This window comes from Furipterus horrens, unplaced genomic scaffold, assembly GCF_987537825.1.
Source record: "Furipterus horrens unplaced genomic scaffold, mFurHor1.1.pri manual_scaffold_3, whole genome shotgun sequence".
Classification (NCBI taxonomy): domain Eukaryota; kingdom Metazoa; phylum Chordata; class Mammalia; order Chiroptera; family Furipteridae; genus Furipterus; species Furipterus horrens.
Genome location: NW_028327173.1, coordinates 6345359 through 6363528, shown reverse-complemented (window position 1 = coordinate 6363528; position 18170 = coordinate 6345359). Strand labels below are relative to the sequence as shown.

Sequence of the window (18170 nt, the reverse complement as noted above, 5' to 3'; positions counted from 1 at the left end):
CCACTGGCTGTTTCGTGGAGTACAGTCAGGTGTGAGGGAAGAAGCTGGGAGATGAAAGGAAGTAGCTGCAGAAACCAAGACCAGGGACCAGAGTAGGGAGAAGGGGTGGGATTCTAGACTTATTTTGAAGGTGGAACTAATGGGATTTCCTACAGGTGTCGACCCTCCCAGGTCTTTTCCTACTCCAGGGAAGGGGCTTCCAGGCACAGCAGCCTCAGTTATATGTGGGTGCCTGAGATTTCTGACCTCCCAGAGAAGTAGCCACAGCAGGTTCAATTCACATTTCTGTCCTTTTCGTTTATAGGGACCCCGAGGGCCTCTGACCACCTGGATGATTCTTCTTCTCCATCTTCTTTCCCCCAAATGTGACTACTTCTGCATTCTTATCCTGGTGATTACTTCATTTTTCAGCCTGATACTCAGCCTGCTTTGTGTGGAAGGAGGTGGCTTTGAGAAATAGTCCCTATAGGGATACTTGTTAATGTCTCTTGGGAAGCTTCCATTCTGGGAGACAAGAAGGACTAAGCCCAAGCACAGATGTCAAGAAAGGGAGCACTACACCCTTATTCCTCTGTAGAAACAGAGCTGAGAGAGACAAAGGGAGGGGTGAGACCCAGGATCTGCCCTCTCAGAGTTGCCGGGCAGAGATCTCAGAAGACCACTAGGCATGTTAACCCAGCTCAGATGCTGCCTCCTCCAGGAAGTACTCCTGATCCTCCTCCTCTGTGCACTGTACCTGCCTCTGTCATTGCACCTGCCACCCTGATTCATACGTATCTGCTCACACAGCCATCTCCTGCTAGACCTGGGAGTGTCTATACTGGGGAGGGGGGCACATCCACAGTGTTTGCCTTAGGGTCTGACACACAGTGGGTACTTAATGAAGTGAATAAATGGTGCTTCCAGATTCGCAGAGGCTGATTGACCTTGGAGCTGATGGAGCATAAGCTTCAGGGCCCCCCACTTGCACTCTGGCCCCTATGTGCTCACAAAACTACATGACTGTAAAATTAGCAAAACTAAGATATTGGTGTATGTGTGTGTGTGTGTGTGTGTGTGTGTGTGTGTATTTGAAGAGACCCTTCCCCTAAATTTCATGAGCTTCAGGCCCTGTGCACCCAGGGAAAGCTCAGAGCTAGGGTTCGAGGGGTGAACTTATGCCCATCAGAGTGGGAGCTGACACTTTAGGGGCCAGGAGGACAGGTGGCTGCCCTGACTTGGGCAGCAGCTGATGGCCCGGATCGGGTGTCAGAGGGTTGGAGCTCTCTGGGTACTCTTGTTGCTTACATTTCAATGCTGGGCTCCTGGGAGGGTGCAGACTCCCCTACAGACTCTTGGTATTTTCCCTCTCTTCTTTTTTCCCTCACCTGCATTTCCTCTTTCCTTCATTTCTTTACCCTCCCTTCCCTGACCAGGCCCAGAGTTCCTCTCGAGGGGGTTGTGTTCCACAGCGGGGGAGGACATTTCAGGACCTATCCTGTCCCTTCTCTTCCTTTTCCTTTCTGCAGTCACCCTCCTCTTTGACACCCCACCCCCATTCCACCCACCCTTGGGCTTTGTCATTTACCTGCTCTGAGCCTCAGCTGCCTTATCTGTACAATGGGGATAAGAAGGCCTACCTTAGGAGACACCTGTGAGGGCCAAAGGGGACAAGATGTGAGCATGTTTGTCACCTGTCAAGGGATGTTCAGGTACAGGCCCTTGTTCTGTCTGATTAGGGTTGACCTTCCTGAAATCCACAAATGTCCCCAGCGGGGAGGGCTTCCCCGGTGGGGCTGCACTGCCGGTGCCCAGAAGCCGGACCCAGGTTCTGAGTCCCACTCACCTCGGTGTCACTTCTCAGCCCTCTTCTGAGAGAAGCTCCAGCTTCCCGTTAGTGACGTTAATCACATTTGCTGTGAGTAGTCACTGACCTCTAATTACGGCCTATTAACTGTGTTTCCCTCTTTCATTTGCACACGTGAGTTTTGCCCTGCTTCCAAAAAGCAAATTGCAGGTTAGAAATCGGAATATTTCAAAGCGGGGTGAAGAGGTTGGAGCAGAGTGACCGCTGCATAATGAAGTGCCCAGGGGTGACGTCCAGGCTGGGCCAAGAGAGCATTCATTGCTGACTGACTATCACGCAGGTACTTGGGGCCTGGGGTGGGGGGGTGGGGGACATCCCAGGTTGGGCTTCTCTCCAGAAGCCATGGCTCCTGAGCCTCATGGTGTGGTCGGGCAGAGCAGTGGCAGCTGGCGTTGTACTGTGGCCTCGTCCTCCGGCAGGCAGTTGTGGGGTGTCTGGTTCCATTGGGCTCTTATCGGGGCAAGTTGGGAGGAGATGGGATCAGCGGGGAGCAGGGTATTAATGGTCCACGAACCGATGTTCTTCGCTGCCCGTTGTAGCTGGCCCAGGGGACCGGGGGAGGACAGGGACTAGCACCAAAGCTGCAAAACTGTGTCCTTGTTTTCTTTCTCTCAGGGTTGAAAAATGTTTTCTGTTTGAGTGGCCCTTCTTCCCTTGGCTGATGGGAAAGGATTGTAGATTTTTCGCCATTAAAACGACCTCAGATACAATAAGGTGTAGTATCTCCATTCAAAAGAAAACAGAGGCTTCTCCCCAAATCCAGTGGTGAGCTCCTTCACTGCCTTGTGGGCTCCTTGAAGTCAGATTTCTCTCTAGCCCTGGGGGAGCTTCTGTGAGCTAAACGAGACTTGGGGGGGGGGATGGATGGGGGTTATAAATGCAGTTGTGTACAGGGGCCAAACCCACAGCAGAAGTGAGTGTGCCGGACTGAGGAGGCATTCGAGAATTTTATTCATGTCTTCATTCATTTAGCAAACACTTTTATGCCATTCTCTCCGTACCAAGCACTGTTGTAACCGCTCTGTAAATATCAAATATCAAAATGCAGTGGGTGCTATTGTAATCCCCTCTCTACAGGTAAAAGAACTAAGCAGAGAGAGATTGGGAGACGTGCCCAAGGTCCCTCAGCGGGTAAGTGGCAGAGCCGGGCTGTGAACCAGTCAGAACCCGGGGCTGTGGAGCCAGCCCTGCGCCTGCAGAGGGGCGGCCTCGGCTCCACTTCAGCCCCGTCTGGCCAGAGTTTCCAACTTTTCAAGAGAGACTAGAAACCCATAATTGTATGTAAAATCTCCTGATTTTAAAAAGTTGACTTTAATTTTATAAACACTGTGTGGCTCTAAGGAAATACTGAATTTGGCCTGGGCCGCCCCTGCTCGTACAAGGAAGACAGACCAAGGAGAGGAAGGGGCAGGGGGGAGGAGAGAAGAGGAAAGGAGAAATGAAGGGAGTTTGGAGCAAAAAGCCTGTCTATGACAATCACTACTCATTCAACAAGCGTTTATTAAACACCTACTATAAACCTCCGCTGCCTTGCGGCATACCTCTTCAGGGGAAAGGCTAAGGGAGTAAACCCCGACAGAAAATCCGGAGCCGGAGTCCCTAAGGCGGTTTGACGTTGTAGTCAACACCGGCAACTCCTGCGGCGCACCTGAAGCCAAGCTGTATTGACTCCGTCTTTCCCTTGGACCCTTCAGCTGCGAGGAGAGGGGGGGTCTGTTGCATGGGCAACAGCAGACCCTCCATATCACCCTGCCCAGGCTCTGTAGCTTCAGCTTCACTGGAGAGGACACTCCAGCGTCATCGCAAGATGTCGATTTAACACGGGAGGAGACAGATACCGTGTCACTCCCGCGTCGGACTGCACAGCCATTCTCGGCGGTGCAGATAGACTCTTAAGAAGCTACACCATCGTCTCTCGAGACGGACGGCTGCCGCCGCCGCCGACGACTATAGGCCAGGTGCTGGTGCTAAGGGAATGGATTTGAGTAAGATGCGGACCTTGGCCCTAGGAAGAGCTTGCAGCTGTATTCTCCTCACCTGGTCTGAATTTTAGAACAGGTGTGCAGTGGCAGGAAGTGTCTCTGGGACGGGGCTCAGACCTGAGCTCCTCTAGCCCTGGGCTGGGCTCACTGCCATCTTGGGCAGACTGGGGGACCCTCTGCTAGTCCTTTGCTTCCAAACCTTAAAGAGCAGGGGCTTAATGGGCAGGGCTTTCTCTATCCACTTGCCTTTTAAAAATTAAAAAGGATTTATTTATTTATTTTTAGAGACAGGGACCTGGTCCACAACCCAGGCATATGCCCTGACTGGGAATTGAACCTGCAACTCTTTGGTTTGCAGGCAGGCACTCCATCCACTGAACCACACCAGCCAGGGCTACCCACTTGCTTTTTTAGTGGCATAAGTGACCACCGCCAAGCCTGGTGTTGGCCCTCATAAGAAATGCAGGGCCATACTCCCCAGATCCCAAAGCTTGCCACCAGGTTCTCAGACGTTCTGCGGCCCGTCACTTCTCCCTCTGCCCTGGGCCTGTAATTCTGGGAGCTGCCGCCAGGGGGCCAGCGTTGAGGGTGTCACACGACGCCCGGCAGAGTTGCTGAGAAAAGCAGGATCTGCTCCCGGCCGAGGCGCCTGCTTTGTCTCCTGGGACCTGACTCTGAAGCCTGGATGTCCGGCATCCTTCACCAAGGGGCGCGTGGGAGCCTGCGGTGCCCCACGTCCCAGAACACAGACGCAGGGAGGTGGGCAGCATGCACGCGACGGAAGATCGGTCTCTGCCGCCCCAGCTCCCCTCCCCGCCACCTTCTTCCCCGACCTCAGAACCTCATCGAATTGACGGATTCATTCCTGGTGACTTCTGCAGCCGCTGCTTCCGTGTCTGCACCTTGAACTTGCATTAAGTTTTAATTAAAGCCGTTTCACTGGCCTTGCCCTTGGCTAAATGCGGCCGTGGGCACAGGGCACATAGATATTTAATAGTCTGCCTCTCCCCGCTGAAGGCGCAAGGTGCCCAAGGGTGTACCCGAGCCATGCCCGCGCGCAGCGATCCTTGCGCTCGCTTAAGTGTGCCCACAGGCCCCGAGCGGGGAGCCGTGCAATAACTATTCATTGCCCTGGGTTAAGTGTGCCCAGGGGCACCTGTAAACTCAATGCAGTGATTAGCGATTGCTCCCAGTGAAGGCTGCCCGAGGTCCTGCAGAATGTCCTCGGCCCTAAATATAGCCTCCGCGTGGGGCCTTAAAGGGCACGGCGTTTTTGCTGCGCACTTGATCGCGTCTTCCTTTCCTCCTTTAAGCAGAATTGCTTCCCTCCTACTGAAAGCCCGGCCTTCAGGGCTTTCCCTGCCTTCCTGCAGGTGGCAGCGGACTGAAGGACAGGGTGCGGGAACAGTGGGACAGCTTTGGCGGTGACAGAGGAAACGCCGAGTTCCCTTGGTCTTCTCACCAGCCCGCAAGCATCCTCCGCGGCCCTTCCTCTCCACCCCCCAAGGCCCTGCTGGCTTACATACCGCGCCAGCTGTGCCTAGGACCCCAGCTGCCCCCTTGGTCGGCCGAGGGCAGCAGCTGAGGCAACGATATTTCCCTGGGTCTGTTGACACTCGAGTCCCAGAACATAAATGATTTTCTTGTCTTAATGAGCAAACAACGCCACGGCTCTGCCCTCCAGCCGGCGTCCTGCTGGGGTAATTGCCGCGCTTATGTGCTCTGGCAGAAATGTTTACTCGCTCACCTTGGCTTGCCAGGAGAGGCTGCTTCCTCTTTGTTCTGCAGGTCCCCTGTCCCTGCCCTGCGAAGCGCCAGTGGACAGGTAGGGCAGGAGCAACTTTCTGGAAAATTCTGCTGGCAGGTGCTTGGGAACACTCTGAGGCTGGACTTCTGTAACCCTTTGGGGAGCGTTGGTGGGCAGTGCCAACTCTCGTGGGCCCTTGTCTTGGCAGCCAAGGCTGGAAGCCTCCCCTGGTGCCCCCCAGCCAGAGGAAACCTGAGGGTCTCTGCTTTGGGTGGGAGCCCGGGCAGGGGGCTTCGGAGGTCCTCCCAGGGACGGAGAGCTTGTTCCTTTGCAAGGCCACCTGTCCTTGCACAGGTCTTCCCCCAAACTCTGCTTCTGCTGGTCCTCAGTCTGTTCTCTGCAGCCTCCTGGAAGGAGGGGGTCCTTTCTCCATTTCACATCCCTCTGCATGTTTGAAGTCAGCTTTGCCTAAGTCTTCTCCTGAATTCCTCCTCCCAGTCCTCCTAGGATAGGGCCTGGGGACCTCTTCCTGCCCCACTCCCACTATCCAGACACCCTCGTTTATTCAAGGCCCCAATTGCCAGTGTCCCACTAAGGTGTGACAGGTGGAAATGAGGCCTCCAGTTGTACTGGGCGGCATTGCTAGTAGAGGTGGCAGTGCGTTCTTTTAGTCACATAGGGTACCTACTATGTGCCGAGTCCCCCTGCAAGGGATCTGCTCCCCTGACTGATGAGTACTATACAAGGGTTCCATTTGCCTTCCTCCCTGAGTGGCCTTCTGCCTGCCTCCTTGTCCTGCTATCCCCCCTTGGCCCTGTCACTTTCTTGAGTGTCCCCTCCAGTGTACCTTCTCCTTGAACCCCTGGAGGTCGTATCTCCTTGGCCAGCCTGTTTATGAGTATGTCCCCTTTCTCCAGAGCCCATGGCTGCTGTCCCTTCAGCAGGAGCTGGTGGCTTCGTTGGAAGATGCCAGCCTGATGGGTACGTTGTCATCAACACCACCACTATGGCCACCATCAGAAACAAAGCTTTCAGAGGCAGATCAGAGGCAGATCAGTGGTGGGTGGCCGCCCTGCCAGGAGGTCCCCACGGGGGGGACCTCAAGGCCTAGCGCCCTTGGAACTGCTGTTGGAAGCAGCTACGAGGCCCCGAAGCGCAGTTTGCCGCCCCTACGGTGCTGATTCAAATGTCCACCTGCGAGACCGGACAGATTTAGGCAGGCGGCTTAGAAAATTGGGCCCTATTAGCGTCAAGTGCACCGCACGGCAGATGAGGGGCTCCTGCAATCACGCACTCAGCGCGTCCTGATCATGGTGGCAGGAGCGTAATTACCATCTCTTTAAATAGCCCAAAGTTGCCGTGTGAGTGAAGACGGCTCACATGACATTTGCTCCCAGCTCACTTCCTGCTAAAAATATCCTGGCTAAATAATATTTCCTGGTTGCATTGGAGCAACAGCCCCTGCCCTGGGCTCTGTTGGCACGTGGGGGCTTAGTCCAAAGGCTGGTCTGGGGGTGGGAGAGGGGCCCCTGTGGAGGGAGTTTGCTTCTGGAAGGAGCCGTTTCAGAGGTCACAGGGGCACACTCCTGCCTCACCAGGTGCTGAGCACCTCCCTGGGCCTCCTGCCGCTCTGACTGGGAGGCAGTGATAGTGCTTGCCCACCGGGAAAGACTCAGGAGCTCCCCTAATTCCACCCTCCCCAGCTTTATTGCTCTCTCGGTCCCCTCTGTGTTCCTCCCTCTCCTGGGCACATTATCCCCATGGGCCCACCCCACCTCACCCCACCTCACCCCTCCTCTTCTTAACCCCAGCGTTGGCTGTGCATTTCTTTTTTTTTAAGATTTTATTTATTTATTTATTTATATTTCAGAGAGGGGAAGGGAAGAAGAAAGAGAGGGAAACATCAATGTGTGGTTGCCTTTTGTGCACCCCGAACTGGGGACCTGACCTGCAACCCAGGCCTGTGCCCTGACCGGGAATCGAACCAGCGACCCTTTGGTTCACAGGCCGTTGCTCAATCCACTGATCCACACCAGGCAGGGCGGCTGTGCATTTCTGAATTGTTTAGGACAAAGAGGCCCTTGCTCTCCCTGGTGGGCATGCGTGTTTGTGGAAATGGGTGTGGTGTAGAGTGTTGATGGAAAGTGCAATCATCTACTAAAGGCCTCTGAACCGGGGTCTTCGAACTCCTGAGGGGCCCCACGATGAACTCCAGGGGTTTGAGAACAGAGATGGGAGAGGATCTGCAGCCTTCAGCGAGCTGACAGCAGCCGTGACCCCCTGATCTAGACCCTGGATGTGTTAACTATTTCATTCGGCTTGGGGTGTAACACAGAGAGGCCTGGAATCTGGAAGCCCACTTCCTACCTCCAGGGAATTTAAATTCTAAGGAACTCCGCATGCAAAGTTAGTGGATCAAAGGCTTCTCTCTGTGTGGGTAGATCAGTGATGACTAAGACTTAATGTCGTATAGAATTTTATCACGGACCAAACTTCATGATAGGAGTTCTGGTGAGCTTTGGGCATTGGGGATGGTCTTGTCGAGCCCCAGACATCTTTTTCCTTAACTGAAGATGCTTGAAATCCCTTTATTTGGAGACAGATGCTTTCATTTAGCAATTGCAGAGCTAGCTTAAAATGCCCCCGTGAGAGGGCTGACACAGTGAAATTCTCGCTAAAGTGTAAACAACTGATATGAGCTTTATTCCTTAAGAGCAGCTTTGGTAATGGAAGGGCACCAGGCTGGGTCACCAAAGAGAAAGATAGTCTTGGCAGAGACAACTCTTCAGCGTCTCAGGGGCAGCCCTGCTCCTGGCACCTGCCTCCTTATGGGCTTCACAGATGGCAGGGCCCCGGGGGGACTGGGGTGGCCTTTGTCTTCTCATCGCACAGCCGGGTTCCAGCACAGGCAGTGATACAAATACCAAGAACTCCATGTCACCAGTTCAGAAAGTGGCTCCAGACTAAGGCCCTGCCACCACCCTGCTATCCACATACCTGTACCGTGTGCACTTTCCTGCATCACCTGTCCTCCGTTCCAGGGTCATCCCAGTCGGAGTCAGACGTCTTGGTTCACAATCCCAAGCAGAGACAAAAGAGGTTTTTGGTCAAAAGAGTTTTCTGCACCAAAGCAAACTGGAGCCTGAGACTCCTCTGAGGCTACCAGTCCAGCACCTTCACAGTGACGGGAAACAGGGACTTCGTGGTGGTCAGCATCCTGGTGGCTAGGTTGCTCTGGGCTCAGGTCAGTATCCTGATTTTGGCATCGGGGCTGTCCTGCCCCTTCTGGAGACCCCTTCTCCCTCAGGTCACTGAAACCGTGGGGAACCAGAGGCGAGGAGAGCAGACTTGCGGGGCTGGCTGAAACCGGACCTTGGCTACCTGTGCCTCTGAGACCTGGGCACTCCACAGGAGGAGAGCCACGGGGCGCAGGAGGCACCCTGCCATGTGCAACTAATTCCTCAGAGCCACCACAGCAATACCAGGTGACCCAGGAAGCCACCTGGGCGGGAGAGAGCTGCTTTCAGGGTGTGGGTAAGCCAGCCACCACGAGGGTGCGGCCGCTGGAAACGGGCGCATGATGCATGAGCCTTCTCTCCCAGCCCTGTGGTTCTTTCCCTTGTGGCGACGCCTCCCTTCCTGGGCCTGACACATCCCACACCCAGCTGGGTAAGCGCGATGGTGTCAGGCGCAATGGCTGGGACTGGCGCATGGGATCTAACTGGTGTTAACGTGAAAAATAAAATAAAATAAAAAAGCCTAAGTGGGGGCAACAAGCCTTTGTTTGAGATAAAATTTAAAGAAAAAGAGTTGCAATCAGGGTTATAGATGCAGAGACCCAAGGTCTGTCTCGATGATTGGGGTGAAGGCAAGGGATGTTTATGAGAAGGGGAAGGGAAGGGATTACACAGCTAGAAGGAAGGCATTTCTATTAATGCCAACAAGCTAAGTTATTCTTTTAATTTTTTTAAAGATTTTATTTATTTATTTTTAGAGAGAGGGAGAGAAACATCGATGTGCAAGAGATATATCCATCAGTTGCCTCTCACACGCCCCCAACTGGGGACCTGGCCTGCAACCCAGGTGTGTGCCCTGACTGGGAATTGAACTGGTGACCCTTTGGTTTGCAGGCCGGCACTCAATCCACTGAACCACGCCAGGTAGGGCCAAGCTGAATTATTCTTTAGCTCTCCATGGCTGTTTACTGATTCTAGAGAATTGTCCTGATTATCAATTCTTGTGGTCAGAAGGTCTCCCTTCCTGTTAGCTTTACAAACCGTTGTTTGGAAGAAAATGGGGGTGTGCTCCAGTTCAAAGCTTACCTTGCCCAGTTCTAACACCCCTCCGTTTCAAGGACGAAGATGCGCAAGGCCTTTCCTCTGGGATGGCCGCTCGGACTCCATTTTGAAATGGTTCCCTTTACATCCTTTTTCTCAGTGCTGACGTCACTGGCTCAGGAGGCAAACTGACAGGGGCGGCAGGGGCGGGCAGGGCACATCAGCTTCCTCAATAGCTGCAGGACCTCGGTGAGCCACTTAGCCTCTCTGACCCTCAGTTCCTCATCTGCAACGTAGGGATACCGGTACCTGTGGTGAGGACCGGAGATGGCGGGGTTGAGGGAGCTTGGCGGAGTTCCTGGCACAGGGGACAAGCCATTGCCACTTGGACCTGCCTAGTTCTCTGCATGGGCCCCAGTTCCTCAGGTCGCTTCCTGGTTGTGCCAGGCTCCTTGGCAAAGGGGACCATGCGATGCAACTTACTTTGTAACCCGAGACGAACCCTCTTCTAAACGTGCTGTGTTTCCCGTGTGCCCGGGTGCTGGGGCTCGTGTCTTAAAAGGGGGTTTTCAGTGAAAGCCCGGCTACCAGACAACCTGGTTTTCACAGAACTACCAGGAGCAAAAGCCATTGAAATACAGCATAAGGAAATACACATAATTCACAAATGATGTCGATCACTTTCATCTTAGACTTCCTAACTCTCCTCAATAGAAGACAGACGTGGAGGAGATTTAACTCAGATGTTAACAGTGCAAGAATGCCCCGTTACCAGGATATGATGTTTCGGTGCTGCATAAAAATGTAATTATATTCAGAACTATATTTAAAGATTAAAAGGGGGACTGCCTACCACATCTAGCCCCAAATTCAGAATTGGAAACAAAGCAAAAGGCAGGGGTGGGGGGGTGGGGGGAGAATGAGTTCTAACCGTCTGCTAAAAATGGAAGTGTTTCTTGAAAGTTTTTACACATTTCGGCTGTTTTTATTTTAACAGTTTCCTGATTTTGAAAAGGGAGGGCTAGAATTTTATCCACCAAATATTCACTGAGCACTTGCTGGGGGAGAGGCCCCCTGTGAGGCTCGGGAGGGAACAGAGGACACCAGATTCTTGTTCTCCTTCACGGTTCATTCTGGAAAGAGATGGAAGAAATGTCTAGAGACTTGTAACGGAGTGCAGGGGGGCAGGGGGTGACACCGAGGAGCAGATGACCTTTGTCTTGGACTTTGGAGAGAGGGTTGGTTCTTGACTGTAAATAAAATACAAAAACAGCTCAGCAGTAGCAGTAAGAACATTTTAGGGAGATTTTTGGCCTCTCTGGAAAGGTTTACATGGAGGAAAGAATGTTCTCTTCCTCGTTTAATTAATTTAATATTAGCAGCCAGAAGGAATATCTCCCCTCTGGTTCCCAGTGAACTGTCCCTGTACCTCCCTGCAGCTTCTAGCTCTTTCTATTCCTATTACAGTTATTGGTGCCCAACCCTGTCTCTCCCTCTGGTCTGTGAACTGCTTGCAATCAGGGGCTGTGTCTTGTTCAGCATTTTATTCTTCATGGGCCTTATCAAACTGCCTTGCCCTTAGTAAGCACTTAATACGTGCTTGTTGGACTGAAATTTCACTAGGAATTCTTTAAAAATGTCTTAAGCAAAGAACATTTCTCTGTGTAAATATGTGACTAATATGCTGGAATATTAATGCACCAGGATTGCCTAAGCACTCAGTGGTTACAGATGTTTTCTCTTTTAATCTTTTCCTCCCCACCCCCCCGAAGTGGTTAGAACCTACAGGAGAAATTCTAATTATTTAAGATCAAAGATGTCAAGAATGTGGAGGCAATGCAGTGTCCAGCCTGGATAAGAGAAACCAAGAGGGTGGTTTAGCTATAGCTGCTGTTCATTTTAAAGCAGGGGATATTGACAAATGCCTCTAGGGGTCAGGCAGGGAGTGTGAATGAGTAGGGGTGAGAAAACCCATGGCTCAAGTGTAGGAGGGTCAAAGCTACAAAACCTTGTAGGAGACAATAGGGAGTGGTGGGGTCTTTGGCGAACTGGCAGCCACCAGACCTTCCCTTAGCCGGAGTTGATTCCTGCCTTATTGGGAGGCAGGCCAGTGTGGCCAAATCATCTGATTTTGCAGAAAAGCTGGTTATAAAATTTTGTCTGTTAATTTAAAAATATTTAAAACCCTCTGTGGGTCAAACCAAACATGTCTAAGGGCTGCATTTGACCTGTCAGCTAGAGTTTGCAAGCTCTAACCTAGTGTTTCTCAACTGGAGGTGTATTTTTGCCTCTCTGGGGACATTTAGCAATGTCTGGACACATTTTTGATTGTCACAACTCAGGGGGATGCTACTGCCTCTGGTGGGTAAGCATCCATCTCCCTTTTCCCCTGGGAAAAGTTGGGTCACCTGGATATCCCCACCTTCAGCCACACTGTCTCAGGTCCTTAGGATCGACTCCTCAAGCACCTCTCTGGGGTCTGAACAATCAGAAGTGTTCCCGGTCTCAAGGCCATCTGTTATCCTGACCAATGGCTTAGGAACTATAAGTCCTGAGCAGGACGATGCCCAGCCACCAGGAAGTCCCTTCCTGCTAGGAGGGTTTGTCACAGGAGGATGTGGCTGAAACTGAGCCTATGCAGAGGGGGCCTAGCCAGGCCAGCAAGGAGGTCCAGCCATTGATGAGGCCCTAAATGAACAGCCTGGCTGAAGAGGCGTTGGGTTCCCCCCTGTTCCTTCAGAGAGCCCAGGAAGCATCCTCCGTAACAGAGGCCATCGGCCCCCTGGGGAAGGGGCCAGAGGGTACCTGGATCTGTCATCCATTCCCAGAACCAAGTAAGGACATGGAGGAGCCAGGACTCCCCCTCCTGCTGGGTACAGTGGCTGTTTTAACAGTGACTACTTCCAAGGTGTGGTGGCAGCAGCCGGGCCCCACAGTGCCCTTCGGAGGGCCTCAGGGCCTTTGGGGGCGGGGGAGCACAGGGTAGGCCCAGCTGCCAGCCCAAAACAGCCACCTGGCACTCTCTGGGAAAGCCCTCTGGCCTCTACCTCTTAGAAGCCTCCAGCCTCATCCATGGAGGGGCCCAAGAGAACCCGAGGCCTGGAGCCAGCCCCCAGCTAGCTGGTGGGACAGGCTGAGAGGGGGCTGTGCACACACCCAGCAAACTCAGTGTCCGTGGGCTCCCGGGGACATTTCCTCTGAGCCTGGACACCCTTTCCCGGCTGGCCAGGGGACACACTGCCAGCCAGCCCTGAAAGTCACAGGCCTCCTGAGCTTCCGACTATCACGAGGGGTTTCTGAGAGGCCTCCCTTACCAGGGTGAGCTGTGGAAGTGCCCCAAGGGACCCCAAGTTCAAAGGAGTGGGGTGGGCAGGGTTCAGACACAGTTTCCACCTGCAGAGTGCATGCCGGCCCCGCTCGCTTTAAAATGGGGAGAGGCGTGGGGGGAGGGGAAGGTTACAGGCTCTGCAGCCCGACAAGTCAAGTCCCAGTCCCTTCGCTCTTCAGCTGTGTGACCTTGGGCAAGGCACTAACCTCTGTGCCTCAGTTTCCTGATCAGTCAAGTGGGGGATGATAATAGTCCCTCTCCAATGGGGCTGTTGAGGGGTAAGGAAATGGGACCTTCAGTGCTGGTCCCCCACACAGTGTGTACTCAGAACCCAGGAGTCTTTCTTGTGGTTATTACCGCTGCCCCAGCGGGGCTGAGCTGTGGGCTCCCAGGCCCAGCGGAGGGGCCGCTGCTCATTCCTTCCAGGAGAGTATGGAAAGCCTTCAGCCAGAGCTCAGACCTCTCTGGGGGTGGAGGCAGCGACAAGACCCTATGGTGTGAGATGCCCCTCCCCTGGGCCTCCGGGGGCCATGACCCCTGGTCTCTAAAGGACCCCAGGGGAGGAGAATGGGGAGTGTCCCTGCTGTGCTTTCATAACTCACCACTCCTTTGCTCCTGTTCCCATGGCAGCAGCTGGTACCTGGCTGGCTCGGACAGCTCCAGCGACCCCATTGACCCCTGGGGGGACGCCAGTGCTCTCAGATTCCCTGGCCCAGAAGCCCAGCGGTGGCCTGAGCCGGAGTGGCACTTGGTGCTTCCCTGGAAGGGTGGCACCCCTTCCCCATGTGGGGCCGCCCATCGCTGGAAGTAGGACTTGAAACGCAGCCAAGGAGAGAGGCCTGCGGCAACACCCGGACGGCGAAACAAATAAATAAATAAATAATCAGGGTTGTCTTGGCTGATAAACGGTCTCTACCTCCCGGACGACGACGGCTCCCCCTGCCAAGCTTCCTCCCTCCTCCTCCTCCAGGCAGATCCATCCCAGCAAAAGCTTAATAGCCCCATTTAAGGCTTTTCCTTTTCAGCACGGAATTGAGCTGCTCCTGCCATTACGAGGTTTTCAGCTTCTCCCTGAAATCAAATTACTGACTCCATTTAATTTTTTAAAAGCTCAGATGATTTCCCTTCTTGAATCGGAGCCGTGACTCCAAGGCCACCCCCTCCCCCGGCGCCCCTGCCCGCCCCCAGCTAGGCAGGTCCCCTTCGGGTGGTCGCTGCCCAGGGACCGCAGCCCCCACGCCAGGGCAAGCCTGACACCTAGAGGGGAAGCCAGCAGGAGGCCCCAACCTCTGGCCACGGCCCTGGACAGCTGGCTGGTGGCCTGGGCTGGGGAGGAAAGAAGGCCTTGGCCTCCCCTAGGTCTGGGTCAGCTCAGGGGCCCATGGCTCGGGGCTAGAAGGGCTTCAGAGGCTGGGGGCAAGGGGTTAGGGCCTGGTGCCATGCCGTGGATTCCCAGACTGCCCCCCCCCCCCATTGCTTTCCAAATGCGTATCCTGGACCCCAGCCCTCGGCCAATGTTTATGGAGAACGTGCTCTGTGCCAGGCACCGCCCCAGATCCTGGAAGGGAAGACCGACTGGGACTGAGAAAGTCGCTCATGTGGGAGCAGAAGCTCTCGTGTGCACATGTGTGAGAGTGTGTGCATGACGGGGACTGACATGAACCCACACATGGGCAATTGCAGATAACGCACGCTAAGTGCTCTGAAAAGACCTGACACACAACTGGGGCGAGGGTGGGGGGTGGGCTGCTTTGGGTGGGACTGTCAGGGCGCCCCTCTGAGGAGGTAAACCTGGAAAGAGCTGGGAGGGGCATCCGGGCAGAGGGACAGCAAAAGGGCCATCGAAGCTGGTGGAGGTGCAGAGCAGGCCTGCAGGGCCTGAAGGCCAAGGCAGGAGCCCAGATTTCATTCTGGCTTCAAAAAGCTGTCTGGAAAGCGGGCATCAGAGGGACAAGAACAGCAGCAAGGGGACGGGCGGGGGAGTCCTGAGTGAGACAGGCCAACCTATCCCTCTGGAGGGTAAGGTGACTCAAAAGGCTCCTCTTTGAGGACTTGAGCCGCTCCTGCCCTGCATCCAGAAGGCTCAGGAGGTGGCTGCCGGTGATGTTTGAGACATGTCACATCTCCCATCCCACAACACTGGCCTGCCGTCCCTGCCTGTCCGTCTCTCCTGCTCCCCTCCACCTGCTCCCCTTTTCCAGCAGAGGCACCCAGCTTGGCAGCATCATGGACCAGGGGCGCACACACCGAGAAAGCCCCGTAAACCCGGCTGACCCTTTACCAAGTCATCCTCATGTTTAACCACCCCGCGCCCTTGGAGATGAGACCAAGGGGATGGAGTTAATGAAATTGCCGGGCTTTACCTGGCATAAAAGGCTCTTCACCCCCGAGGCGGGCAGCGATTTGCGAGGCTGAGAGGGTCGGGCATTAACTGTTCTGGGCACTCTTCCCAGCTCCGCGCAGCTGGAACAAACACTTCTCTGCCTTTCCTCGCTCCACACCGGCTCCGAACCGGGACCGCATGTGTAATTGGAAGGTGCTTAGACTCCTGTCTTTCCTCAAGATGGGACAGGGCTGTGACCAGGGCTCCAGCTCCGCCAGGGCCAGGGTGGCACCTGTGCCTCATCCCAGGGCCGTGTGTGCAGGTGTGCCAGGGTTTTCCCTGCCTTGGGGACCTCCAGGTCTTGCAGTGACGTTTATGGCTGACGGCCGAGCGTCTGAAATGAGAAGTCCTGACAGGGAGTGGCTGCTCCCCTCCTGGTCAGCTCCTTGCTGGGCGGGTCTCAGACAACCTGGAAAGCAGGGCGCTCGGACATTGGAGGCTCCCCATCCGCAGCAGCTTGGATCCTCCTCTTACATGACCCCCCCCCGCCCCCGCCCGTGGCTCTGGGTGTGAAGTCCATGGTCTGTGATACATTTATCATCCCTCTCTCCCATTACCTGAAGAGCCGGCGGTCCATTTCCCATTTGGGTTTTCTCCTTTGAGCTCCGCACCATCCAGGCTCATGATTTTTCCCCTGTTGAAGGTCCCGAAGTCCCACATTTTAGATGCTGCCCATGGCAGACTTCTTCCGTCGCAACATGTTCTTTCTGCCTTCACTCCGAGTCTCCGTTGGGTGTGTGAATATTACCAAAACTGGAATCGGGCTTGTTCATTGAGTGATCCTCCAAATTATCACATAAGCAGAGGGGCTGTGATGGGAAGTCCTTTCTTCTGGGCGTCCTGCCCAAGCTGTGTGACCTTGAGCAAGCCACTTCACGTCTCTGAGCCTCTGTTTCAGCATGGGGAAGTTTGGAAACAGGAGCAAGTGGCCAGGCCACCTCTGCTCTAGAATAACATGGGGGTCCATCCTGTGAAGATGGTAAGTCAGGACCCTCCAATGCTGGGAGAACCCCTCACTCTGAGTGCCTATCTTCCCCGCCTCACCCACCTCCTGACACTGCTGCTGCTCTGGTCTCTGGGGCTGCAGGCTGCCGGGGACATCAGACCAGGCCACTGGGGGCCAGATGGGATGATCTGGCTGGAGCCCACATCGACCTTGCTCCACAGGTGATCTCCAGACCGCTGAATACTGGTTCTCAAAGTAGGGTCCCCAGACCAGCCGTATCAGCATCCCCTCTCAGGTTAGAAATGCAGATTCTTGAGCTCGCTTCTAGACCCGCTAATCTAGAAACTCAGAGGGTGAGGTTCTGCAGTCTGTACTTGAACAAGCCCTCCAGGTAAAAGTTGAAATTCTTGGAGAATCTGTGACAGGGGTAACCAACCCCAGCCCCACCCCAAGTCAGAGAATTCCTCTGTCTCCCTAACAATAGCAACAATTGCCAGCTTCCAAGTCTGTTTTTTAAAAAGATTTTAATTTATTTGTTTTTAGAGAGAGGGGAAGGGACAGAGAAAGGGAAACATCAAGAGGTCACCTCCCACTGCATGTGACCTTGATCAACCCAGGCATGTGGCCTAGCCACGAGGTGAACTGGGGACCTTCTGCTTTGTGGGACGATGCCCGACCACCTGAGCCACACCGTTCAGGGCACAGCTCCCCAGTACTTTCCACCTCACCGCTCAGGGGAGCTGGTGCTGGACGAGGAAACAGAGGCTCAGGCTCTTGCCCAAGGTCACACAGCGAAGATGACAGACGGGCGCTCAAGCGCTGGTGTCCTCATCCCTATGCGAGGGCTTTCTCCTGGACACCACGGGGTTCTGGGTCTCCTTAAACCAAAGGAATTACCACGCGCCCCTCAGTCGGAAAGGAACACCTCCTTCCAGCTCTCTCCCCCCAATTTCCAGTTGCAATCCCAGGAGAGAGCATCCAGGAAACATAAATTTTGCCTGGTGGCTGAGTAAGAGCTCTGAAAGGAGTTACACGTCAGGGAGATGGGACTTTATTTCTCAATGAAATAGCCTTTTTATGGTTGGAATAAAAGTGCCGGCGGGAGCCTAATGCCAGGAAGTCGAGAGCACATTTGATAAACATCTTCAGCCACGGGTGGGGCCGCCTTGGAGGGGGTGGCGGGAGAGCGGGCTCCACGTTTCCACATGCGTGTTTCTCTTCAGGTTAGAGCCTGGAAGCTCCCGGGGCCCGGCCCGTGGGCCCCGCAGCGGAAGGAGGCTGCTCCCCGACTGCGCGAGCACCGAGGCTGGGCCGCCCGGCCCCAGGAGCGGGGCTGCAGTGCGGAGAGTGGGCAGCAGGGGGCAGCATAATCCACCGATCCGGCCCGAGCGCGTGGGCGCTGCGGGGTGCTGGGGGCGCTGGCCGAGGGGCTCTGAGACTCAGCCCTCGGGGGAGAGCAGCAGTAACCCACTCCCTGGGGCCTTTTCCTCCGCCCTTGAGCCCTTCCCAACCCCAGCCGCTTCACAGCAAGGACAGTCTGTCATCCTCACTCTGGCTGCAACCTCTATGGATCCAAATCTTAATGGGTGGGGTGGGGTGGGGTGGGGATGGGGGCGCTGCTCCATCCCCTTGCCTGCCTTCTGGCTGGTTTCTCCAGACAC

At 54.6% G+C, this 18170-nt stretch overlaps 1 protein-coding gene across 1 annotated transcript; it reads left to right on the top strand.

The window, feature by feature from the left end:
• Positions 1 to 405: 405 nt before the first annotated feature.
• CIROZ (ciliated left-right organizer protein containing ZP-N domains) lies at positions 406 to 17879 on the top strand (the record flags this gene model as incomplete). The annotated part of the gene is given in 13 exon segments (XM_090268240.1): positions 406 to 412; positions 415 to 441; positions 1981 to 2106; positions 5202 to 5391; positions 5617 to 5653; positions 6418 to 6556; positions 8479 to 8930; positions 12295 to 12447; positions 12449 to 12620; positions 12623 to 12675; positions 12677 to 12834; positions 13811 to 13931; positions 17733 to 17879. Coding segments are annotated over 13 exon segments (1782 nt in total), but the record flags the coding sequence as incomplete, so codon positions are not given.
• Between the last annotated feature and the right edge of the window lie 291 nt (positions 17880 to 18170).